Below are 26,435 nucleotides of genomic sequence, written 5' to 3' on the forward strand. Positions count from 1 at the left end.
GAGACTCTGTCTCAGGAAAAAATAAAAATAAAAAAAAATTAATCGGACATGGTGCATGCCTGTAATCCCAGCTACTCAGGAGGCTGAGGCACAAGAATTGCTTGAGCCCAAGAGGCGGAGGTTGCAGTGAGCTGAGATCGCGCCATTGCACTTTAGCCTGGGTGACAGGGCAAGACTCTGTCTCAAAAAAAAAAAAAGAAGAAGAAGAGGAAATTTGGATACAGAGACTCCAGGGGTGCACGGTGCACGGAAGGACCACCACGTGAAGAGGCAGCAAGTGGGCAGCCATCTGCCAGCCAAGGAGACAGGCCTCAGAGGAAACCCAACCCTGCTGACATCTTGATCGTGGACTTCCAGTCTCTAGAACGGTGAGAAAATAGATTTCTGTTGTTTAAGCCACCCAGCCTGTGCTACTTTGGTATGGCATCCCTAGCAAGCTCATTCACCAGGGTAATATTTGTTTGAGCAGAGGATTCCACAGCTAATAACTGTTGGAAATCACTGGAATTGAGCACAAGCTTTGGGATGTTCACCTCGGTTGGAAGCACAATGTTGCTATTTAGTAGCACATTAATATTGGGACCCAATTTTTATGTCTGTAAACTGGGGTAATAACACCTACTTTGAGGGATTTCCATGGGGATTGTATGCGGTAATGGATGTAAAGTGCCAGGTGCACAGTAGAAGCCCAGTTAATGAGGATGCTGACCCCAGCCCTCCCCAGGACCTGGGCTGGGCAGACACTGCTCTGGTGACTTTAGTGACGCCATGTCCTGCCCAAAGGGACTGCGCTGGGGAGGGCTGGAAATCAGTGCACTTTGCAATTAAGGGAGGGTCACTTTAAAAAATGTTTGCTGAGTTAGGCCGGGCGCAGTGGCTCACGCCTGCAATCCCAGCACTTTGGGAGGCCAAGGCGCGCAGATCACGAGGTCAGGAGTTCGAGACCATCCTGGCTAACACGGTGAAACCATGTCTCTACTAAAAATACAAAAAAAATTAGCCGGGTGTGGTGGTGGACGCCTGTAGTCCCAGCTACTCGGGAGGCTGAGGCAGGAGAATGACGTGAACCCAGGAAACGGAGCTTGCAGTGAGCCAAGATCTCACCACTGCACTCCAGCCTGGGTGACAGAGCGAGACTCCGTCTCAAAAAAAAAAAAAAAAAAAGAAATGTTTGCTGAGTTAATAAATTTTCAAAATTTTGCCAAATTTGCAAATAGTGCTACTTTGAATGATTTGGGAAGAATAAAAAGTAGGTATATCCTGCAGCTTATGAAAATCACATGCCTATATTATATATGCACTATAGAGATATGCATTTGGATACATACATTACAGACAATTTTATGTGAAAAGAGCAGGATCATCATAGCACTCAGAGACAACCACTGCCCTCATTTCAGTATATTTTCCTTCACCGTCTTTTCTATTGCCTTTTTTTTTTTTTTCTTGAAATGGAGCCTGGCTCTATCACCTAGGCTGGAGTGCAGTGGCTCAATCTCAGCTCACTGCAACCTCCGCCTCCCGGGTTCAAGCGATTCTCCTGCCTCAGCCTCTGAGTAGTTGGGATTACAGATGCCATGCCTACCACCACACCTGGCTAATTTTTGTATTCTTAGTAAACACGGGGTTTCACCATGTTGGCCAGGCTGGTCTTGAACTCCTGGCCTCAAGTGATCCGCCTGCCTCCGACTCCCAAAGTTCTGGGATTACAGGTGTGAAACACTGCACGCAGCCTCTATTGCCTTTTGTTTAGTAAATGAGATCAATTTTGTGTCATTTTTTTCATAACCTTTAAACTTTTAAACATAGGTACTTCTTATGCCGTTACAAAGGCTTAATATTCATTTTTAGTATCTATTTTTCCTCCATCCCCTTGGGCCCCAATGTGGCCACAGACAGGCTCTGATGTGAGGTTGGCTTTTGAGCTAGGGAAAATAAATCTGGATTTTTTAGAAATTATTTTATTTTATTTTACTTTTTGAGACGGAGTCTCACTCTGTCACCCAGGCTGGAGGGCAGTGGCACGATCTCGGCTCACTGCAACCTCTGCCTCCTGGGTTCAAGTGATTCTCCTGCCTCAACCTCCTGAGTAGCTGGGATTACAGGCGCCCACCAACACGCCTGGCTAATTTGTATTTTTAGTAGAGACAGGGTTTCACCATGTTGGCCAGGCTGCTCTTGAACTCCTGACCTCAGGTAATCTCCCTGCCTCGGCCTCCCAAAGTGTTGGGATTACAGGCATGAGCCACCACGCCGGGCCATAAATCTGCATTTGGAGGTAGTGTCCAAATTTCTGCAAAGTCATTTCATTGTAAGGAGACCTTCACAGGAGACCCCCTCACCCTACCTGGGTTCCCATGACTCTGGCCCTTTAAGAAGAGGCTAGAACTCTGGAGAGGTTGAGGTCTCCTGGGAACTGAGGGACAACAAAAGTGTCAGAGATTTGGGGGGTGTGGTGGGGAATCTCCTGGCTGGGGTGGCACACACAGAGGCTAATCAGGTAGAGTGGGAACTAGGGAAGATGACTCATTTCCCTCTCCCACCAGCCCCTGCACCTCCGCACCCTCCCGTCTCTCCCACTTTCCCTCTCTAGTTCTGGCCCTTTCTCCACCGTCTCTGCCTTTCTCTGCCCTTTTATCATTCCCACCGCCTTGGCTCCAGGATGGTCTTCACCTCTGGAAACAGCTCTGGCTTATAAGAGTTTCTTAGTTGATTTTCTTGGATTTTTTTAGGTTAAAAAAAAAAAAATCAAAGGTCGGGTGTGGTGTCTCATGCCTGTAATCCCGGCACTTTGGGAGGCTGAGGCGGGAGGATGGCTTGAGCCAGGAGTTCAAGACCAGCTTGGGCAACATAGTGAGACCCCCGTCTCTACAAAAAATACAAAAATTAGTCGGGTGTGGTGGCGTGCATCTGTAGTTCCAGTTACCGGAGGCAGGAGGATGGCTTGAGCCCAGGAGTCCAGGTTACGGTGAGCAATGATCATGTCACTGCACTCCAGGCTGGATGACAGAGGGAGACTTTGTCTCAAAAACAAACAACAAACAAACAAACACAAAAACCACCAAAAACACAAACATTCTGCAAACAGTGAGAAGTTGATCTCCTCAAATGTCTAACCTTTCCAGTTTTTATGTCTTTTTGTCAATTTGCTTTTGCTAGTACCCCTTTAAAAAAAGGTAAACACTAGAGGCATGCGTAAATAGCCTTGACTTGTCCTGAAGTGAATATGGTTCCTCTGTGCTTCTCCATTTAGCCCTGTATGGTGTTTTGATCATTTTATTTAGATCCTTAAATGAATTTGCATAGAGTTGTTCTAACTGTGAGTTGGGTAAAGAACATATAATAATGTTTCGCTTTTTGAAACATTCTCTCTGTCACCCAGGGTGGAGTGTGCAGTGGCGTAATCTCGGCTCACTGCAAACTCTGTCTCTTGGGTTCAAATGATTCTCATGCCCCAATCTCCCGAGTAGCTGGGATTACAGATGTCAGCCACCACGCCTGGGGTTTCGCCATGTTGGTCAGGCTGGTCTTGAACTCCTGACCTCAAGTGATCCTCCCACCTTGGCCTCCCAAAGTGCTGGGATTACAGGCATGAGCCACCACGCCCAGCCTCTTTTTAATCCATTTTAATGTTTGTAATATAATTGAATTATCCTACCTCTGGTTTACTTGAAACACTTTGGTGTTACTTCTATCACTGATTTTTTTTTTTTTTCTGGCTTCCTCTCCCCTCCCCAGTTATATTTTTTTATATGGGCAGTGTTTCTTTCTTAACCAACTTCCCTAACTTCTGGCAATTATTTGGAAAATATAGCATTTACTGACTTTGCCACAGTTATATGCCTCTTCTCCTCCCCACCATACTTTGGAATGTACTCTGGGGTTCCTGTCCCAATTTATGGCAATAAAGAAATTGCTTTTGTTTTTACATTCTATAGCCCTGCTTTCAAGATTTATAATATTTGTATGCCATTTTATTGCTCTGATTATTTAAGTTAAGTGAATGTTTTAAGTAAATGAATTATTTAGCCCAAGGTCTCTTCTCCCAGGTCATCCCAGCTTGTGAGTCATTTATTTGAATTCATCTCTTGGTTGTGGGGACCATATCTTCCAGTGGCTTTCCAGGAAGGACCGTGAATCTCAAAGCATAATTCAGAAATATTTCGTTAGCTGGGTAACTAATTCACAAGCACACCAAGGAGACAGACATTAGATTCTTACCAAGGGACAAAGACCTAAATAAATAAATAAACAAACCAGTGGGAGGATTTATAAACACAGAAGAAAAAGGTGCCAGCCTAGGCAGGGTGATTTTTCTAATGATTAGCTGGAGGCTATCAAAGAGGCTAGTCTGGGCGATCTATTCTGGAAGAGATTGAAGAGGTCACTAGAGAAAAAAAAAAGTAAGCTGTCTGTGGATTTTGCAAGATGTCTTTTGAGTTAAGCTGTGCAGTAAACGTGGCAGGCTGTCCCTACACAGTGTCTGCCAGTATGGCCTGGCATCTCCACCTGACAGGCCAGCATCACTCCATTTCTTTTGGCAGAATGTGACTGCAGGTTTGAGAATATCTTTCTATTGCCATCACAGTTTATAGAATTTTCCAGTCTTAACGTTTTCCATCTAAAATTCTACAGATATTGTTCCATTGTTTTCTGGCAGATGAGTTGCTAGGAAAATTTATTAGCCACTTAATTTTTTTCCTTTGAATTTTACCTAAATCAAAATTCATTTTTTTAATTCTCAGAGAAAATATTTTTACGATAATCTGGATGAACCTTTTATTTGTATATTTATTTTCTAGAACACCATTTTAACCTGTAGTTCACATTTTCTTTTGTTTTAATAAAATATTGTTGTATTTACATTGTATGTGTGTGTGTGTCTGTGTGAGAGACAGGGTCTGACTCTGTCACCTAGGCTGGAGTACAGTGGCACAACCACAGCTCACTGCAGCCTCAACCTCCCAGGCAAAAACAATCCTCCCACCTCAGCCTCCCAAGTAGCTGGGACTACAGGCATGCATCACCATGCCTAGCTAATTTTTTTTTTTTTTTTTTTTAGACAGAGTCTCACTCTGTCGCCCAGGCTGGAGTGCAGTGGCGATCTAGGCTCACTGCAAGCTCCACCTCCGGGTTCATGCCATTCTCCTGCCTCAGCCTCCTGAGAAGCTGGGAATACAGATGCTCGCCACCACGCCCGGCTAATTTTTTTGTGTTTTTAGTAGAGACGGGATTTCACCGTGTTAGCCAGGATGGTCTTGATCTGCTGACCTTGTGATCAGCCCGCCTCAGCCTCCCAAAGTGCTGGGATTACAGACATGAGCCACCGCACCCAGCCATGCCTGGCTAATTTTTTAAATTTTTGGCAGAGACTGGCCACTCTGTTGTTAGGGCTGGTATTGAACTCCTAGGCGGAAGTGATCCTTCTGCGTTGGCCTTTCAAAGTGCTGGGATTACAGGTATGAGCCATCGTGCTCAGCCTGCATTTAATTTCTTTTTCCTGTAATTTTGCTTTTTTCCTCAGGTATACTAATTGTCCATATTTTAAATCTCCAATATTTATGTTTTTGTTTAACTGCTTTAATCCCTTTGGCCTTTTCTTTGAATTCCATGTAATTTTCTATTTGGAGTTTTTCTTTTTCTTTTTTTTTTTTTTTTTTTTTTTTTTTTGAGATGAAGTCTTGCTCTGTCACCCAGGCTGGAGTGCAGTGGCGCGATCTCGGCTCACTGCAAGCTCCGCCTCCCGGGTTCACACCATTCTCCTGCCTCAGCCTCCCAAGTAGCTGGGACTACAGGCATCCGCCACCATGCCTGGCTAATTTTTTTGTATTTTTAGTAAAGATGTGGTTTCACCGTGTTAGCCAGAATGGTCTCGATCACCTGACCTTGTGATCCGCGCACCTTGGCCTCCCAAAGTGCTGGGATTACAGGCGTCAGCCACCGTGCCCGGCCTCTATGTGGAGCTTTTCATGTCTGAGAGTGGCTTTTGTTCACAAAAGACTTTAGTTACTCAGATTTTAAGTTATGTTAGTTTATAAAAATAACATTTAAATACGTAGTTTTTACTCTGTTTTAAATTTTAATTTATAAGTATTACAATTTTATTTATATATCTAATCTTTTTATAAAATGAGAACAACTTTGTCAAACTTAAAGTGACAGAACAAATTTCACTTAAACATTTGGTCGCAGTTTTATTTTTTATTAAACATTACAACTCTATTTATAAATTTGATATATTTGATGTCTTTTTCCATTGAAATTTTTATTGAGAAACTTACAGAGTCTCATGCAATTGTGAGAAATATACAGAGAGATCCCATGTACCTTTTACCCAGTTTCCCCCAGTGGTAACATCTTGTAAGCTGTAGTACAATATCACAACCAAGATATTGACATCAGTGCAATTTACTAATCTTACTCTGTCAATCTCCCCAACACATCCTGCCACTCACTACTCCCTTTTCCTAACCCCTGCAAACTCTAATCTATTCATCATTTCCAAAATTTTGTCTTTTCAAAAAGTTTATATAAATGGAATGACTAAGTAACACTCTGGGATTGGATATTTTCACTAAGTTGTCAAATGAATGTGTGTAAAGTTGCTTATAGTATTTCCTTATTAGACTTTTGCTGTCTGCAAGGTCTGTAATGATATCCCTTACTTCAGTTCTGATATTTATAATTCGTGTCTTCTCTCTTTTTTTGTGTCAGTTTTATTAGAGGTTTATTAATGTTACTGATCTTTTCAAAGAACCAGCTTTTGTTGTTGATTTTTTCTACTGCTTCTCTGTTTCAGTTTCATTGATTTCTGCTCTTTTTAATATTGTCTTCCTTCTCCTTTCTTTAGGTTTATTTTGATCTTTTTCTTTTGATTTGAGACTTTTCCTTTTTTCCTAATATATGTATTTAGTACTATAAATTTTCATCTTAGCACTGTTTACCTGTGCCCCACAAATTTTGATAAGGTCTATTTTAATTTTCATTTTACTCGGTGAATTTTCTTTTTTTCCTCAGGATTTTCTCTTCGACTGATGGATTGTTTAGAAGTATGTTGTTTAGTTTCCAAGTGTTTAGGAACATTCTAGCTACCTTTCTGTTATTTATTGCTAGTTTGATTCTATTGTGATCAGAGAACATACTCTATATCATTTCAATTCTTTTAAATTTGTTGAGGTTTGCTTTATGGTCCAGGATATTACCTACCTTGGAATATGTTCCATACACACTTGAAAAGAATGTGTATTCTGCTGTTGTTGGCTGGAGTGTTCTATACATGTTGATTAGATCCTGTTTATTAATGGTATTATTGATTTCTTCTATATCCTTGTTGATTGTTTTCTGTGTAGTTGTCCTGTCAATTGTTGAGAAAGTCTTTAACTGTAATTATAGATTTATTTACTTCTCCTTTGAATTCTATGAGTTTTGGCTTTACATACTTTGCAGTTCTCTTTGATGCTTATATATTTAGGACTGCTATGTTTTCTTGGTAAATTAACTCTTTTATCATTATATAATGTCCCTCTCTGTCTCTTGTAATTTTCTCTGTTTCTAAGTCTACCATATCTGATATTAATGTGGCCACTTCTGCTTTTCTTTAATTAATGTTTGCATGATAGACCTTTTTGCATTTTTAAAATTTCAACCTGCCTATATTGTATTTGAAATGAGCTTCTTGCAGGTAACATATGCTTAAATGTTGTCTTTTTACACGACTATTCCCACCTCTGTCTTTTAATTGTTATATTTGGAACTTTTACATTTTATGTAATTATTGATATGTTAGAGTATAAGTCTGCTATTTTCTTTTCTGCTTGTTGTGTTTTTCAGTTTTCTGTTTTAATGTCTTCCTGGGGTTACTTGAAAATTTCTTTTAAAGCAATTTTGCTTTGATTGTTCTTTTTTTTTCCTTTTCTGTTGTTTTTTGCTTTGACTCGTCTATTACTTTCAAAAATATATCTATTTATATCCTTTTCAGTGGTTGCTTTAGGTATTACATGACTTGTCACAATCTTTTGGTGTTGTCATTTTACCAGTTTGAGTGAAGTCCAGAAAGCTTACCTCCCTTTACATCCTTTTACCTTCCCCCATTTATAATTGTCTTAAATATTTTCTTGACATACACTTAGAACCACATTAGAGTTATATTTTTCAATTAGCAAACATAATGTAGAAGATTAAGAGGAGAAAAAAGTCTATTATAATTACCCATATTTTTGCCTACTTTGTTCTTTCTTCCTTCCTGATACTCAAATATTTTAAAAAATTGTTTCTGTTTAGAGAACTTCTTTTAGCCACTCTTTTACGATAGGTCTCCTGCCAACAAATTCTCTTAGTTTTCCTTCATCTGAGAATACCTTGATTTTCTCTTCATTGCTGAAGCATATTTTCATGGGTTATAGGATTCTGGGTTAGTAGTTGTTTTCATTTGGCACTTGCAAAATCTTATACCGTTTCTTTTGTTCTTCTGGTTTCTGATAAGAAATCGACAGTCATTCAAATAGCTTTTCCTCATAGGTAAAGTAAGGTGAGTTTTTGTTTTCTTTTTGTTTTCTGGCTGCTTTCAATTTTTTTTCTTTTGCCATTAGTTTTCAGAAATTTAGTAATGCTACATCTTGGCATGGATTTCTTTGGTTTTGTACTGTTTCGGGTTCACTCACCTTTCTAAATCTGTTGGTTTATTTTCCAAATTTGGAACGTTTTCAGCCCTTGTTTCTCTGAGTACTTTATTAACCTCACCCTCTTTCTCCTTTCTTTTGGGGTGACCAATCACAGGAATGTTAAATCTTTTTGTTATAGTCTCATGGGTCCCTTAGGCTCTGTTCATTTTTGTTTTCAGTCTATTTTCTCTCTGTTGTTCTGACTGGTGATTTCTATTGTTCTGTTTCCCAGTTCACTGTTTCATATGGTTTGGCTGTGTCCCCACCCAAATCTTATCTTGAATTTTTGCTCCCATAATTCCCAAGTGTCATGGGAGGGACCCGGTAGGAGGTAATTGAATCATTGCAGTGGGTTTTTCCCATGCTGTTCCCATGATAGTGAATAAGTCTCCTGAGATCTGATGGTTTTATAAATGGGAATTCCCCTGCACATGCTGTCTTGCCTGCCACCATCTAAGACATGCTTTGCTCCTCCTTTGCTTTCTACCATGATTGTGAGGCCTCCCCAGCCATGTGGAACTGTGAGTCCATTAAACCTCTTTTTCTTTATAAATTACCCAGTCTTGGGTATGTCTTTATTAGCAGCATAAGAACAGACTAATACATTGTTTCTTTCCTTTTCCACTTCCATTTTGCTACTGAGCTTTTTATTTGTGATTGCATTTTTCAATTCTAAAATTTCTTTTTAGCTTTTTATGTCTTTCAGGTCTTTGCTGAAACTATTTTTACATTTGTTTCAAGGGTGGTCATAATTGCTTGTCGAAGCATTTTTATTGTGGCTGCTTTAAAATCTTTGTAAGACAATTTAACATTTCTGGCATCTCAGTGCTAGCTAGTATCTATTGATTGTCTGTTTTATTGAGTCCGAGATGTTTCTAGTTCTTGGTATCACAAGTTATTTTCAGTTGAATGCTGGACATCTTAGGTGTTATGAGATGCTGGATCTTATTTGTGCCTTCTGTTTCAGCTGTCTTTCTCTGACACCACTCAAGCAGAGGAGTGGAGGGCAAGCCTTGTTACTGTCAGGTGGGATTTAAAGTCTAGGTTCTCCATGCAGCTTCCTTTGACACCTGAATGGGGGTTCCTCATTACTGCTGGGTGGGAGTGGGAGGTCCCCACTAGACCTCCACAGATACCTTCCTATCTGGGAGGAGTAGAAGCACCTTGTGGTTTTTCCTCATGTGGCCTGCACTAACATCAAGAGGGTAGGGTGGCCTCTTGATTACTAGGTGGTGGTGAAAGCTCTATTGTCCACTAGGCCTCCTCTAATGCCACCTCAGGGTGGAGTGGGAAGGGAGTTTTGTTATTGCCGGGTAAGGGGTGGAAGTCCAGGTTCTCTAGGGGTGTCTACCGACATTGCAAGGGGCGAGGCTCATTAGTGCCTGGAGGGATTGAAAATCCCAGCTGCTACTTGGCCTTCTCTGACCTCGTCCTGGTGGACAGGTTGTGGTGCTCATTACAACCTGGTGAGGGCGACAACCTAGGCTTCCCATTTGGCCCATGTTCATGTGGCTGGGGATGCTGTCTGGCTGGGGTAGAGCAGTCATTTTTGCCATGTTTTCTGTCTTGCTCGGCTGCCCTTTTCCTCACCCATTTCCTACAAGGAAAAAGAGGGTTTTTATTGGGATTTTGCTTTTGGAGGGTTACTTTGTGTTTATTTAGTCTGTATCCATTGGTATTGTTGAGTTTCTGGCTTCCTCAAGCTGCAAGTCTGGTGATTTAGGGCATAAAGAAAACCGAGGAAACTTAGCACTTTGTCATTCCTTGAGCCGTGAGGTCGCTAGCTGACCTTCTTTCTTCTCTCCACCTTTCAGAGTCTTCTTATGCTTGTTTTACATATGATATCCAGGAAGTTTAGTTGTATTTAGTGGAAGGAATAGGAAAAAGTATGTTTTTTTCCATCTTCCCCCAAGTCTTGATTTCCTTTTAAAACACATTAAATGGATCACCCAGCGGCTATGAAGCAAGACCTTCCTATGTGCCATACTCAACAACCCTCACTGATTTTAAAATACTGTAAATCTAGTTCTCTTTAGTATTGTAATAGTATTTACAACTTCATCAAATTCTCTTATATCTGCCCATTTAAAATTGTACGCCTGAGATCCATTTTACTTTTAAAATTGGAATCACTACCTAATGTATTAGACAGATTCACTAATATGCCAAACACATGTGAACATTACAGTGACATCAAATAACAAACGTAAACTGGATATTCGTAAACCTAACTTTCCTGGGATGGAAAGACACTTAAGCATGAAGAGAACAATTTGTCTTCTCAAACAAGCTGAGCTTACTGCATGGACAATTCAATGCCTGTATTCATGACCTTTTCAGGCAGGCTGTGGTTGCTTGGAATGAGGAGTTGTTAGACTCAAACACAGACTTCAGAGCTGCAGGTGCCCAAAGTGATCCTGCCCGTGGCAAGGAGAGTGTGCTAGGTTGTCATTTAGGGTCACTATGGCAGTGGGGGACTCCAGGTTCATCCCCTCAACTGGGGCCGTTTGCAACCCCATGTGCCCTGGAGTCAATCCTTTCATAATCTTTCAATCACACCTCCCATTTTGGGTAAAATTCTGTAGCTCACACCCAGCCTGCTTCTCCCACTGATAGGGTACATCTAATTTATTTAACCCTTGACTTTGGTGCCTGGCTATTGGCCACAGGATTAAGACAATTCTAGGCTGGGCATGGTGGCTCATGCCTGTAATCCCAGCACTTTGGGAGGTCGAGGTGGGCAGATCACCTGAGGCCAGGAGTTCGAGACCAGCCTGGCCAACATAGTGAAACCCAGTCTCTACTAAAAATAAAAAATTTAGCCAGGTGTGGTTGTGCATGCATGTAGTCGCAGCTACTTGGGAAGCTGAGGCAGGAGAATTGCTTGAACCCGGGAGGTTGCAGTGAGCCAAGATTGTGCCGCTGCACTCCAGCCTGGGTGACAGTGTGAGACTGTCTCAAAAAAAAAAAAAAGACAATTTTAATGACATGCTAAAGTTGGAGAGTCTTCACCTTACAGTGTTCAAGAGCAGGGGGTTGACAGGCTAGACCTGGGTTTGAGTTTCAACTCTCTGGGTCTCCCTTGGCTAAACCTCTGTTTATCCCCATACCATAAGGGTAACAATTTTCATCTGAGAGGGCTGCTACAAAGATTAAAGTGCAATTTGTTTTTTGTTTGTTTGTTTGTTTGTTTGAGACGGAGTCTCGCTCTGTTGCCCAAGCTGGAGTGCAGTGGTGCAATCTCGGCTCACTGTAAGCTCTGCATCCCGGGTTCACGCCATTCTCCTACCCCAGCCTCCTGAGTAGCTGGGACTACAGGCGCCCGCCACTGCGCCCAGCTAATTTTTTGTATTTTTAGTAGAGACGGGGTTTCACTGTGTTAGCCAGGATGGTCTTGATCTCGTGACCTCATGATCCGCCCGCCTCAGCCTCCCAAAGTGCTGGGATTACAGGCATGAGCCACCACGCCTGGCCCCACTAAAGTGCAATTTGTTTGGCAAGCTTTATGTCAATAAGTAGTAACTATCTTGATTTTTGTAAGCCTTTACTCCATATCACTGATTTGTTTTCAGCATTGTTGACTCTAGCTTTGCTGGTTTGATGATGAACATGATTGCCTCTTTCACGTCTTTCCAAAGCTCTGACAGTTCTCTTTTATCTCAATTCATAGCTTACCCATTGAACATGGAAATCAGGCTTTGACTTCCTTGAGAGTGTGAAGCAGTTATTAACTGGAAATTTCTTGTTTTCTCAAGAGAGTCTTCCAAAATATTCTTATCCTGTATCTGTTCCCTGCTCTGCTTTCTTTCTTTCTCTCTTTCTCTTTCTTTCTTTTCTTTTCTTTCTTTCTTTCTCTTTCTTTCTTTCTTTCTTTCTTTTCTTTCTTTCTTTCTTTCTTCTTTCTTTCTTTCTTTCTTTCTTTTTCTTTCTTTCTCTCTCTCTCTCTTTCTTTCTTTCTTTTTCTCTTTCCCCTCCTTCCTTCCTTTCCTTCTTTCTTTCTTTCTGTAGAAATTCTGCCCATCCTTTGTGCTGCTTTTGTTGGATTTACTCACCTTTGAATGGGAACCATTCTGCCTTATCTGCTGTTTTCCCCTAAAGGTGTGGGTAGATGTGCTTTGACTCCCTTCCCTGTTTATCTAGGAATCTCTAGATAACCTCCACCCATGATGGAGACCTGGACACTGATACCTTTTTTCCTGTTTAACCTCTGAGTTGCCTAAAGAGGGTTTGGTAGAAACTAGATTCCTGGACAGCCTTCCCCTGGAGCTTGTTCCTACTGAGTCTCTGAATTTGTTGAACACCTCAGTAGCATGACCCAGCTCTAAAGAGGCAGCGACATGGCTTGCTTCCTGGGTTTTGGGTTTGTTCCTCCATTTCGGGGAGGTACAGCCACTTTGTCGAAAAAGCTGGGCCTCTTTTCAGAGAAAGCATGTGGTGCTAAGTGGACTTGCCTCTCAGCCTCACACTGCCTAGTCCAGGGAACCTGGGCAGACAAAACAATGCCATGGTGTGGCCTGCTCCCACTTCCATTAAGCCAGCATGGAGCGTGGGTAGGGCTGGTGGAACCAGAATCCAAACAGGTGCTCTCTGCTCATCCTTTTTCCCCAGGAGTTGAGTGCCCTCCAGTCTAGGGACTGGGGACTTGTCAGATCTCCTGAAGCTCCTCTCACAACTATGCCCAGAAAGAAAATTCATGACGCAGCTCCCTGAGTTCTCTCTGCACTTTGGTTTTGTCTTTATTCTAGGTCCTTTTATATTCTTCTTGCTGGGTATCTGGAAAGATAGGTTTTGTAAATATAATATAATGCTACTGCCGTTTTTAGAAATGCTTTGGAAAAAATTGTGAGACAGCAAAATGCACCTAATTTTTTCTCCATTTCTCCATCCCCAAGCCACTTCTCCCAGCCAGCTTTTTGAGGGACAGCCCTCCCTCTCCCATCCCGCCTGTGCCTTATGTCAGAGCCCACTCAGACTGCCCCATCCCTGACCAAAACCTAGGTCTTAAGTGCCCTTAGGTCAGTGCTTCCAGATTCAGAGTGACCAAGGGATTGCATTTTAATTACTTTCAGGGAACAGAACGATTTCAACCCTGGTGTCCTAGATTATAATCATCCATCCCACAGGCTGTCTGATGGCAAGAATTTTAAGCCCCATTTAAGGTGGACGCTGGAATTATTTCTGGATGGAGCAGAGTAGCTGCAAATCACTGCGATAGTGGCTGCCCAACCCAGTAACCCACAAGGCTAGCATGCCTTGTCAGTGCCACTGTGGTGTGAATTAGACCTTTTTACAGGTTACATCAATGCGGGAGAAGGAAGGGCAATGATAGGCAAGAGTGCTGAAATATCTGGTGCTCAGAAACTTCCTTCCTCTTTATTCCTCTGTTAGGTCCCTGGGGAGGGGAACAATGAATGGGAAACCCTAGCACCGCCGCTAGCTAGCATATAGTACTATTAGGTTGGCGCAAAAGTAACTGCGGCTTTTTACTTAATGGCAAAACCACAATTACTTTTGCACCAACCTAATAGTAGCTGAACAAAAGTGTTTGTTGAACTTAATTGATCGTACAAGACTGTGCCAACATTGAGAAAAAAAGAAAAGAGCCCATCTTGGAATCAGACCAAGACTATGGAATGTACTATCTGTGCAACTTGAGGCAAGTTATTTCACCTTTCTGGGTCTCGGTTTTGCGATGAATATGAAAGCTAGTCGTGTCGCTCTAGGAGAAGCGGTTTGTGTTAGTGGCAGGTGCGCCCCCTCCCAATAGGTGACAAGAACACTCCCTCTCCCGTTCCTGCGTTACCTCCCCCAGGCCGCGCGGTGGCGCTGCGTTTCTGCAGCGTCCCGGGCCTCTCTGGGGCGATCGGGCGCGCTGGCCTCTGGGGACGCCGAGGGCGGCTGCGACGCGCCGAGAGGCCGCGGTGAGTGCGGCGGCACTGGGGGATGGTCGTCCCGAACCCTGGGCTCCCCGGTGGGAAGGGGCAGCTGGGCTGCGCGGAGCAGGCCCCCATGAGCCTCGGGAAGGAGCGCAGTGCAGGGTGTGGAGCCACCCTCAGCATCCGACCGCAGGCGGGGACGAGAGCCTTGGGCAGGAGCCGGGAGACCCCTTCCCTGACCCCTGACTTGCCGGGGGTCCCTGGCATTACTTCCCCGCCGCCGAGCCGTGGACCAGGGGGTTTCTAAGGTCCTTTCGGTGCCAGCATTGCGGGGTCTCGGGTGATTCGGGGGTCTGTGCTCTGATACCCGGCCCTGCCCGTCTCTCTTACAGGCTCTCCCACCTGTCACCCTGGCCCTTCTTTGCTTGGACGGTGTCTTCCTCTCCTCAGCCGAGAATGACTTCGTCCACCGAATCCAGGAGGAACTGGACCGCTTTCTGCTGCAGAAGCAGATGTCAAAGTAGGCTTGTGTGAGGGGCGAGGGTGCCCCCTTGCTGGGAAGGGCAGGGTTCCCGAGCTGCCTGTGTGCCCTCCCCCAGGTGGTGCCTGGCAGCTGGCTCTGACCTTGGCCTTTAGTCTTAATAACGCCAGCCGCCTCTTTCAGCTGCATCTTTGTAATTCTGAGCATCACCCCGAGACTGAAGGGGCCCGGCACAGGGATGGGGATGGGACCTGTGGGTCCCTGCGATCACCTCTATCTATGCTCAAATCCTTTGCAGTCCACCTGGGACCCAGGGGGGCAGAAGGGAGCCCAGTGTTAATCCGCGATTAACCTGGGAGTGGACTTGGTAGGGGCCAGGCCCTGGACACCTGCTCAGCACTTCTTCCCCTCCCTTCCCAGGGTTCTTCTTTTCCCCCCACTCTCCAGTCGCCTCCGGTACCTGATCCATAGAACAGCAGAGAATTTTGATCTCTTGAGCAGCTTCTCCGTTGGGGAGGGATGGAAGAGGAGGACGGTCATCTGTCACCAGGACATCAGGTGTGTAGCCTCCCACCTTGGAGTGCCTGCAGCCGTGGTGTGTGGGTGGCCAGCTAGCTGGTCAGCCTTTGGAAGGGCAGGGCTGGGTGGATCCAGGGCTGGGACCCCCGGGCTGCTGCCATTCCTAGCTGCAGCCGCTCAGCCAGGGCTGCTGCCATTCCTAGCCGCAGCCGCTCAACCAGGGCTGCTGCCATTCCTAGCCGCAGCCGCTCAGCCAGGGCTGCCTTTTGCATCAACAGTGGAGCAGATATGCAGTTTGTGGAATTCACTTGGCAAAATCAGCTATACGGTTGGGCCAAAAGAGAGAGAGAGATCTGTTTAAGTAGTGGGTATGGGGGCGGGGGGCGCTCCCTAGCATTCCTCTCAGTGAGCTTGTGCCCCACAGAGACCAGAAGAGTACCTGCTGGGCTTCGGTCCCCTCTGTTCCCCTTTGCGTCTCACAGTGAGCATCTTACTTTAATGACTATGATCCTAGTGTTTGAAGTGACATGTTTTTCTGATAGCATACTTCTTAAATGCAAGAGCTTACCTCCCCTGGTGTGTAATTGAAGATGGACTGATCTCTAATTTGGATCACAGCACTAGAGGGCAAGCTGGCTGCTCTGTGCTCATTCAGAAGTGACAGGCTCCACTGTGATGCCTTCCTAAGGGATTTTCGAGGGTCATTTTGGCTGTGGTTTTTGCCTAATGCTGACCTGAATGTCTCTCTTGAATGACAAGTGGCTCTAGTAAATCATTTTCCTTTGGGCCCCTACACACTCTGATTACTTCCTCCCATTCCTGCTCCAGGGTACCCAGTTCGGATGGCCTCTCTGGCCCCTGCCGCCCTCCTGCCTCCTACCCCAGCAAGTACCACGGTCCTCGGCCCACCTCCAACCAAGGAGCAGCTGCGGTTCCCCGAGGTGCCCGGGCTGGCCGGTGGTATCGTGGACGCAAGCCAGACCAGCCTTTGTATGTGCCCCGGGTGCTGCGCAGGCAGGAAGAATGGGGGCTGACCTCTACCTCGGGGCTCAAGAGAGAGGCCCCAGCTGGCAGGGACCCAGAAGAGCCTGGAGATGTTGGTGCTGGAGACCCCAACTCTGATCAGGGACTCCCTGTGCTGATGACTCAGGGAATAGAGGACCTAAAGGGCCCAGGACAAAGGTGTGAGAATGAGCCACTGCTGGACCCTGTTGGCCCTGAGCCCCCGGGGCCTGAGAGTCAGTCAGGGAAGGGAGACATGGTGGAGATGGCCACACGGTTTGGGTCCACCCTGCAGCTAGACCTGGAAGAGGGGAAGGAGAGTCCGCTGGAGAAGAGGCTGGTGGCAGAGGAGGAAGAGGACGAAGAGGAGGTGGAAGAGGACGGCCCCAGCAGCTGCTCGGAGGACGATTACAGTGAGCTGCTGCAGGAGGTGATGAGGCTCTTGAGCCCAGAAAGGGAGGGCGGAGGTGAGGTGGGTGTGGCCGTGGGTGGATGGGGACCAAGGGTTATGGTGTGGAGAGCAGGGGATGTGCAAGGGGAGGTAGGGCTGGGTGTTGGGTGACAGGGATTCCTTAGGGAACACAGGAGATGAGGTGTGGATTTGGGTCCCAGCCCAGCCATGTAGGAGCTGCTTGACCCTGGGCAAGTTATTTTGTTTTGCTGAGTCTCAGTTTCCTCTTTTGAAACTAAAACCAGATGATAATACAGCCTTCACTAGGTCATGGAGATGGACTCTGTGTGCAAGTTCATCGTTGTGTGTTACGGATGCCAGTCATGGAAATTACTCTTTAGCCTGAAGTTTTATCTTATAAATCTTGTCTCCTTGGGACCGTGCGACTGCCCCTGAGACTGACTGTGGGTTCGGTTGGGAGGGTGGCATCTTTTATGGCTATTTTATACATGAAGAATGCAGACCACAGACCTGCCAAATATCACATTGCTAGTAGGGGAGGGAAAGGTCTTGGACTTGCCCAGCTCTGCCTCTTACTGACTTTGCAACTTTGGGAAAAATTACTTCACTCTTGGGCCTTCAGTTTCCCCATCTGTAAAGCAGCTTTCTAGAATATAGTTTTCAGTATTCTATGGAACATTATGTGTGTAATTGCCAGTCACTTAGTGGGGACTCCATACAAGTAAGTGCCCTCCCGTAAAACCCACATGTCTTGACCTTCCAGCCCAGCCTGCCTGCTGCTGCCTTTCCCAGACTTTTGCCAGGTGGACCCCTTCTCCCCGCAGAGCTCTTAGCGCGCGGGCTAGTGGTTTGGAGCTCTGCGTGTCCAAGCTCCCCTTGCTAAAGGGTCCAATCTCTCCTAGATCACAGACAACCTGACGAAGAAGGAGATTCAGATAGAGAAGATCCACTTGGACACGTCCTCCTTCGTGGAGGAGCTGCCTGGAGAGAAGGACCTTGCCCACGTGGTAGAGATCTATGACTTTGAACCAGTGCTCAAGACGGAGGACCTGCTGGCAACGTTTTCTGAGTTCCAGTGAGTGGTGGCCGGGAGAGGAGCTAGGATACCCCTTTGTAGCTGGGGGTGCTTGCCTGCCCCACCCCCAGCGCCTAATGCTTCAGCAAGAGAGACAGAAAGTGGGTGTGTTGCCTGGGCTCCGTATTCCTGGGCAGCTCTCCCTGCCGGCCGTCCCTCGGGAAAGAGAGCACTGATTTGTTGGTTGTAGACACACCCTGGAGGCCCTAGACCTGGGCTGCCCCCCTGCATGGCCATACGCCTGCCAGGACGCCACTCACCCTCCCTCAGTCTCAAGGGACATGGCAGCCTCCTCTCGTCCTCTTGCCTGCCTCCCAGCGGCTGCTCAGTGTGTCTCCAGCAGGCTATGGGCCACCTCCATGTGGGAACTGTTTCTAGGGTGCACTGAGCAGCCTGCTGGGGCAGAGTGGAGGTCGGAATGGTGGCCAGAGGCTGTAGTGAGAGACACGACTTCCCTCCTCCTCAGCTTCCCCACATGCCTTTAGATCTACCCTCCTGTCTTTCCTTCTTTTTTCTTTTCCTTTTTATTCTCATTTTGCCTTCTCCCCTTCCCCTTCTTTGTTCCTGCTCAGGCTTTCTTCTCTTTTTTTTGAGACAGGATCTTGCTCTTTTGCCCAGGCAGGGGTGCAGTGGTGTGATCACAGCTTGCTGCAGCCTCAACCTCCTGGGCTCAAGTGATCCTCCCACCTTGGTCTCCCAAGTAGCTGGGACTACAGGCATGTGCCACCGTGCCCAGCTCTGCCTAGGCTTTCAGAAACCCCTTTCTGTGGCTGGGCGCGGTGGCTCATGCCTGTAATCCCAGCACTTTGGGAGGCCGAGGCAGGCGGATCAGGAGGTCAGGAGATCGAGACCAACCTGGCTAATACGGTGAAACCCTGTCTCTACTAAAAATACAAAAAAAAAAAAAATTAGCTGGGCGTGGTGGCGGGCGCCTGTAGTCCCAGCGACTCCGGAGGCTGAGGCAGGAGAATGGTGTGAACCCAGGAGGTGGAGCTTGCAGTGAGCCGAGATTGCGCCACTGCACTCCAGCCCGGGTGACAGTGTAAGACTTCCTCTCAAAAAAAATAAAAAAAAAGAAATCCCTTTCCGCGTGGCCCTCGTTAACTCTGCTTCCTAAAGCCTTCCCCTGCGCTCTGCCCCTGAGCAGGAGAGCCGAAGGGGTGGCTAGGGGCAACACGTTCTGGTCTTCTGTTCTCTATACTTTGATGGTGCAGCAGGCTGGGGCCCCTGTGCCTTCCTCTGCCCGGGTGGGGCCACACTGCCTTAGGCCTCTCACAGGCTGCAGGGTAGGTGGCACCTTCCTGAGCAATAGGAATAAAGCTGACAGGAGCATGGTGGCCTTGCTGGTTTGAGGTCCTGTACCCCTCCCCCACCACAGAAACCCTTTCTTCCCCAGCCTCAGACCCCATGGCCTTGGCTGGGCTGAGACAGGCCTGTGAGGAGTCTCTTCCTCCTTGGCATCGTGCCATATGAGCTCTCTGAGTCCTGGCTTCTTTAGTTCTAGAAACTGGTGACCTGCCTGACATATTGACAGGAGTGACATTTGTCTTTCTGAACCCGACCATATGGGCTTCAGAGGAAGTTTGCTGCAAATGGTTGTCTCCGTCCCAGAAGAGATGGGACCTTGCCCGGGGCTCATGGCATCTGCGGGCTGGAGGCGAGGGGGTGTGGCTACGGGATTCGAAGAGGAGTTTGACCGCTTGCTTTCCTGAATGTGCTGTCTCCTCTCTCCCCGCACAGAGAGAAGGGGTTCAGGATTCAGTGGGTGGATGATACTCACGCACTGGGCATCTTTCCCTGCCTGGCCTCAGGTAAGGCACCCCTGGTGGGCCCGGCCCTTGCTCGGATCCCCACTGAGAGGGAGGACCCTGGGTGGAGGCCACCATCTCCTGGGCGCAGGCTCAGCTGAGCCAGTGGGCTCTGGGGGTTTTGTTCCCAGCCTAAAACCCAGGGGGAGCTGAGTGGTCTCTGGCCCATAGTAATACGCCTTAATGAAGAAGCCCTTCCTATTGTGTTAGTGCTTTCAATGAAAAGGCATCAGATTCAGGCGACCTTTGCTGAGGAAGGTCACGGGCCAAGCCCAACAGATGTCCCTGTATTAAATGAAACCACAGCAAAGTGCTGCTTTAACGGCCAAAAACATTTGAATTGCGGAGATTTCATATGGTTCAAGTAGACACATTCTTACTCGATTTTCGCTTCAGCCTCAAGATGTAGGTCAGGTTACCTCCATTGTACAGCTGGAGAAACTTAAGGGTCCCAGAGTGCCAGGGGTTCACTTCAAGTTACACAGCCTCTCAGTGTCACAGCTGGGGGCACCACACTGCCTCATGCCTCCAGTGCTCCTGTCCCCCTCAGTCACTTGCCTGCATTGCCTTGCCACACCACCGTGCTTACATTTGGTATAATTTATAATTACCCCCGCCACGCCCCCTTTACTGGGCTTCCCAGAAACAGCCTTCTGAAAACCTGAGCTGGGTGCTGGGAGCGCCATTGCTGCTGGGGCCCAGTCCGGAGGGAGGGGGCAGCATTTAGGGAGGGAACAGGGCAGGGTGAGGTCTCAAACCCCAGAGAGGGAGATTGTGGAAAGGAAGGCAGGGAGGGAGGCCAAGAGGCTGCCCTGTGCTGCGAGAGGAATGAGCTCTGGCTGGGGTTGGCCATGGCGTTCTGGTCTCCACAGACTATGGCGAGAGCAGGTTCCCTGGCTTCAGTTTCCTCTTCTGTAGAACAGTGGGCAGCTTGGACCTGAAGCCTCTCCCAGCTCTGTTCTGCCATACTCTGTAAATAGCCGGGGTGCTGCAACGCCAGGCGTGACTCAGGGCAGTGAACGCATGTTCCCTGGAGGGTCTTGAGTGGTGAAAGGGAGAGAGGTTGTGTTTAGCCCTGGGGCTTTGGAAACTGGGAGCCCGCCTCTTCTGATGTCAGAATCACAGCCTCACCAGTGCTCTCCCCGACCAGCCTGGGGTGGGAGTGTCCTCTGAGCGCAGGTGTCCCTGTGTAGGCCTGTGGGGCTCTGGGGCACGAGGCAAGCAGGCGGCAGTCGTCTCTTGCCCATCCAGGGCAGTGTCGGAGCAGCCCTGCCCTGAGCTTTGAATAGGTGCACGACACGGCTGCATGGGTTTGGGGTGGTGGGTGTGCTGCGGGGTCCTGAGGAGGAGGGAGTGGCTCCACACCTGCTTTCTTTCCACAGCTGCTGAAGCCCTGACCCGGGAGTTCTCGGTGCTCAAGATCCGGCCCCTCACGCAGGGAACCAAGCAGTCAAAGCTGAAAGCCTTGCAGAGGCCAAGTAAGGAAAGCGGATGTCCCTGGATAGGGAGGCTGTGTGTGCGTGTGTGTGTGCGTGTGTACATGCGTGTGTGTGAGCATGTGTGTGTGTGTGTGTATGTATGCGTGTGTGTGTGTGCATGTGTCTGGTTTGGGCAGGGTCTTCCCCTCTGTTCATTCTTCCCTCTTGACTTCTCTGCTGTTTGGGAGCCCTGGGCTGCAGTAGCCAGTGGGGCTGTGTTCCCCCTCCCTAGCAGGCCTAGGGGGGTCTGGGGCAGGGGTCTCCCTTGGGGAGTGGCATCTGCCAGCTGCTGTGCAGGGAGGCCCCCCTGCTTATACCCTCTTCTGGGCACAGGGAAAAGCTTGGTCTTTTTTCTGGAGGGCCCTGGAAACTGTATCCCATAGGACCAGGAAGGGCCTAGGCTTTGGGGTCCTCTCCGGGACCCCCAAATGGCTCTGTCAGTTACTTCAATTGGTCTCAGTGACACTAAGGAAGTCACTCAGTGTGTGAGTTGGTTTCTTCTTCTGTAAAATAAGCAGACTCTTCAGTCTGGAGGATTGAATGAGAGCCTGGCGTACCTGCCTGGAGCCCTGAGGGCACATAGAAGGTACCAGATAACCGTTAGCGCCTCCCTTTCCCCTTCTCCTTCCAGAAACCATGGTGGGAGATTTTAGACACGAGTTTTCCATCACTTCAAAGTAGCAACTAGTAAAATGGACGTGCAAGAGGCTTGCCGAGGCCAGCTGTGCTCTCGTGGGTGGTTACGTAGCCAACATGGTCCAGGGTTTCTTGGAACAATAAATATCCTGTCCGTAGGTCTGTGAGCTCTGGGTGTTCCATCCTGACTTGATACCCCTCCCAAAGGACCCTAAAAAGTAGGGAGGTATGCAGGATGAACCCCTCAGCCCCCTTACTATAGAGACAGAGAAACAAGGGCATGGAGAGGCGACAGGTTTGGGTCAGCATCCCCTGGGGGGGCCAGGATCCCTAAGTGGGCCCCCTCTCACGAGCATCTGGCCACACCACGGGCACAGCTGGGCCCAGGCCCCACACGTGTCACACGAGAGGCTGGCTCTGATGGCCTCTGCGGCTGCTGTGTTGCTGGGGGAGAGGCAGCCACGACCTTGTGTTTAGGTCCCCACCGTGGGGCTTTCCTTCTAGAACTCCTGCGTCTGGTGAAGGAGAGGCCGCAGACGAATGTGACTGTGGCCCGGCGGCTGGTGGCCCGAGCCCTGGGACTCCAACACAAAAAGAAAGAGCGGCCTGCTGTCCGGGGTCCGCTGCCGCCCTGAGGCCTGGAGACCCAACCGGCCTGGATCTGCGTCCCGACGTAGCTGGCGCCCCCAACACCATAAGCCTTCACAGACGCCGGAGCAGCCCCGCGCCACCCTCGAGCTTCACCATGGGGTATGGTGGGCTTTAGTTTAGTCCCAGAAAGGGAGAAAAAAAATAAAAACTCACATTGTTCTAATGTGATCACTTTGAAATGTGGTCTGTGGGGGATGCTAGGGGGTGCTGTTCCACCTTGCAGTGCAGGCGGGCAGCTCCTGAAGGAAGGTCACTTGAGGAGCTTGGCTGGGAGGATCCCCACTGGGCCTGCAGGGCCTCTGTGCACAGCCTGCCCAATTTTGGGAGCTGGGTTGCACCTGCTGTGTAGCACCTGCCCACACTCCTTTGGCAGTTCAGGTATCCAGCCTGCTGGCCTGTGCTGTGGGACAGTTCTGGGGACCCCTTGGGCTGGTCCTGGTGTTACCTGTCAGTGCCAGTTCTTGCAAAATAAATGTAAACAAAGGCAAGAGGTGAGATATGAATGCGCGCCAATGCCCTCATCAATTGTGGTTTGAGTGGAGTTGGTACCGAGGTGGTCCTACCTACCCTCTAGTTTGCTGGGCCTTAGCATGCTGTTGACGCAAGGAGAAGTCCCCGTGTCTGAGTGAGTGAGTGGCTGGCTTAGGCCAGCCACCCCCACTGCCACTGGGAATTGCTGGGAGCCCCTGTCCTGTGAACGGATGCCCTCTTGCTTTGATAAGCTGCCTCGTGGCTGTTTAAATCTAGACTTCCCATCCAGCCCTCGCACAACTCCTATGCCTCCTGACAAGTTTCAGTAAAAACCACAGGAGTTCAAGAAAGATGATGACTCCTGTTCCGTTACTTCTTGTGATCTCCTTAGACTGCTTCTCCCAGAGGGTAGGAGCTACCCCTTTTGGAGTCTGTTGAAGGAGGTTCCCTGGTGGCCACCCTGGGCTGGAGGGGATCTGGGGACCCACGTCCACTGGAGGAAACCATGAATGTATCTGAAGCTCTGCTTCCGGCCACTGAACATAGGAAGCCTGCTGCTCAGGGCCCAGGTGCCGTGGGTCAAAGGAAACACAGACACGTTTCATAAATCTTTTATTCCAAGTTTCAAGTACGTGTAAGTGTCTGTGATGACACATGGTGCTCAGTGAGCGCCCTGTCACCCAGGACCCTGGTTATAGCACCGTTGAATCAAAAACCCACAGAATTGGAACAATAGGAAGATGAGTCACTTACACAGGTGGGTTGGTTTTTCCTTAGATTTGTACTTCCAAGGGCCCAGATGTCCAATATTAAATGCCAGTAAATTTGTGTTTCAAAAGTCTGTGAAAATATAATAGTATCTTGAAAAACAAGGGGGGGTTGTGGAGAGAGAAGCACCAAGTCTGAGCTCACCAAATCAGAAAACATGTGGCACCAATATCTATGTGACTATAATAGACTGGAGGGTTTCATTGGAAGTCTAGATATTCAAGTTTGCTGAAAATTACCTAAGAGGAGGAGAAATAGGATTCGGCCTGACCCTCTCTGGGGGGCTGATGAGCCCGCATTTGTCCACGTGTCACTGGAGGAGTGCAGCTCCACTATGTCTGTGGTGAGCTCGGTGGCTTGAATGGGACAAGCTGATGACAGCCTGTCTGTGGGCCTCATCCCGGTCAAGAATGGCTCTCGGTGCTGCTCCAGCAGCTCTGTGGACAAACCCCAGCCCCCAAGGCGTTCTCAGGCCCCAAGGGTCAGGCAGCAGCCCCCCATGAATGACGGGAGGGTCCTCTTCCTCCTGACCTTGGACACGGCTGTAGGGGTCTGGACAGGGTGGGGGTCGGGCTGGGTGAGGGCGCATGGCATTCTTTCAGACTCAGTTGTTGGGGCAAGTCCCACAGAAGATGTGGTGTGGCCTGAAGACAGGAGTTGTCCACGCAGGCTTCTTTACTGCGGGGACAGCTGGTTGTTTAAGAGCCCGCTGAAGTGCTCAAACTTTTTTTCCGTCTCTTCGCTGAAGGAACCACCTGAAGAGCGAGAATCGGGGAGAGAGAGTGGGCAAATGAGATGCTCGGGCCTTGCCTGACCCTGAGCCGGGGGAGTGGGCCTCAGGGGCTCTGCTGGGGCCACCTCTGTGTGCCCTCAAAAGGACAGGTGCCAGGCACTGGCCATCTCTAGGGCTGGGCACATAGCAAGTGCTCTGTCAAAGTTGAGTGAACGAGTGAATAAATATAGCGCCTTTAATTTTAACCTTTTGCTAAGAGTGAGGCCCATGACTTTTCCTGCAGAGGAAAAAGCTCTGCCTTCCCTTTTGTTCCCTAAGCCAAGCCCTATCATCCAAGGAAAAAAGTGTCTTTATTGGAGACTAGAAATAACAGTAGTTTGCTAGCTTCCAGCTCTTGACAGAAAAACCTGATAGGCAGAGCCCACAGATTGCTGATGCCCACATTTTTGAGGTCACATGCATAATGAGCCAGTGGCCTCAGCTCCAACCCTTAAATAGCCTTGGGGTCTGCACTGGGCCGGCCCGGTCCTGTACCACCCTCCCTCCATGGCCGGAGCTGGCTGTAAAAACTCAGTCTCCATCCAGGCCTGTGTGTCTGTGGCTTCCGTCCTGAATGTGGAAATGTGATGCTGGCTGCATTCCCCGAGCTCTTTACCCAAATTAGGAAGCTGCCTCTGGGTCCTTGAGAAAGTAGGGCAGCTCCCGCCTGCTTCGTGGAGCGGGGGCGGCCTGGGCCTTACCTATGTGGCAGTTGTACATCCAGATGCGGTGGCCGTCATAGCGGCTCCTGCATTTCATGATGTTGTTGGAGTAATCGGATTCTGCAACCTCGAAGTTGGGGTTAATAACAACCTAGGGAGAAGCAGGACAGAGGAGGCTGCTTGGTCCCTCTGCTGCCACCTCCACCCAGGCCTGGGGCTCTGAGAGACCAGCGACCTCAGGGAAGGGGAGCGTGGCAGGTGCCGGGACCCAAGACGGGGGTCTGTGGGTCTCAGCAAAGTCCTTGGGGTAGGGAAGAGATGAGTCAGGGAGCAGAGGGAGCATGGCCTGGAAGAGGGAGACCCTGCCCTCTGTCCATATCAGTGTAACACACACCCCTCTACCCAGGGTGGGCCTTCAGAAGGGGGTCACCCCCTCCTGGGAGTTCTGGGGAAGGCAGGAGTTGGGATCTGGGGAGGCCCCAGAAAATGATGCTGAAGAGAAGCAGAAGGGTGCAGGGAGGACCTGGCGGTGTGGGAAGTGGGAAGAGGGCTGCCTGGGCGCTGGAGATGGGACACTCGTCACAGGCGTGTGACTGTGGACATGTCCCTTCCTCTCTCTGTAAAGTGACAGGTGGGACTTGGGGATCCGTGTCCCTGTCTGCTCTGCTGACCGAGGGCCTGGCTCTGGGGCTGCTGGAGAAGCTGCACCCTCTCCCCATCCTTCCAGCCACCCCTGCATCCGCATCCCCCCAGCTACAGCAGGAATAGGAAGGACATATTCTGGGAGGGTGTCTGTGAGGGGACAGAAAAGGGGAGGTTTATAGTGAGGACCCGAGGAGAAAAGAGAAAGGGAGGGAGAGGGAGAAGAGACAACAGTGGTGAACAGAGGGGCAGAGGACGCAGAAGACAGGCCTTCCCTCGAGGGTCCTGCCACATTTGGAAGGGCTGCGACCCACAGCAGGGGGGCGGGTACAGGCTGCTCGTTCAGGAACATTCTCTAAATTTGGGGCCCCAGAAGGGCCTGGACATGACCCTTTAGCAGGCCGCTGGGCTTGCCCAAAGAGGTGCTGTGGGAAGCCAAGGCCAGCCTGGCAGCCGGCCCTCTGCTCTGGCCCAGCCGGGCTGTTCTGGGGGCCTGCACCTGGCTCAGCTGTGTCCCGCTGG

The 26,435-nt window shown here is 48.7% G+C and overlaps 2 protein-coding genes across 5 annotated transcripts in view; one reads left to right on the top strand and one right to left on the bottom strand.

Moving 5' to 3' along the window:
• Positions 1-258: 258 nt before the first annotated feature.
• R3HCC1 (R3H domain and coiled-coil containing 1) lies at positions 259-22,766 on the top strand. 3 transcript variants are annotated; one of them, XM_063726593.1, is made up of 8 exons: positions 259-368; positions 14,929-15,056; positions 15,438-15,575; positions 16,365-16,968; positions 17,853-18,025; positions 19,766-19,836; positions 21,216-21,311; positions 21,830-21,870. In XM_063726593.1, exons 2-8 carry the CDS (start codon positions 15,049-15,051, stop codon positions 21,853-21,855), a joined length of 1,116 nt encoding a protein of 371 aa, XP_063582663.1. In that variant the 5' UTR covers positions 259-368; positions 14,929-15,048; the 3' UTR covers positions 21,856-21,870. The 3 variants fall into 3 exon arrangements, with proteins under 3 accessions (XP_063582663.1, XP_054417332.2, XP_054417331.2); XM_054561357.2 differs by lacking the exon at positions 21,830-21,870 and adding an exon at positions 22,452-22,766 and having other exon boundaries at positions 261-368; XM_054561356.2 differs by lacking the exons at positions 259-368; positions 21,830-21,870 and adding exons at positions 14,585-14,698; positions 22,452-22,766.
• Positions 22,767-23,664: 898 nt separating this feature from the next.
• LOXL2 (lysyl oxidase like 2) overlaps positions 23,665-26,435 on the bottom strand; it is a 104,705-nt gene continuing 101,934 nt past the window's right edge. For both annotated transcript variants that reach the window (XM_024251416.3, XM_063726590.1), the window contains exons 13-14: positions 25,311-25,422; positions 23,665-24,592 (exon numbers count right to left, since the gene is read on the bottom strand). In XM_024251416.3, the coding sequence (XP_024107184.1) occupies positions 24,513-24,592; positions 25,311-25,422 (192 nt within the window). In that variant the 3' untranslated portion in view covers positions 23,665-24,512. The remainder of the gene's footprint in view (positions 24,593-25,310; positions 25,423-26,435) is intronic.

This window comes from Pongo abelii, chromosome 7 (assembly GCF_028885655.2).
Source record: "Pongo abelii isolate AG06213 chromosome 7, NHGRI_mPonAbe1-v2.0_pri, whole genome shotgun sequence".
Classification (NCBI taxonomy): domain Eukaryota; kingdom Metazoa; phylum Chordata; class Mammalia; order Primates; family Hominidae; genus Pongo; species Pongo abelii.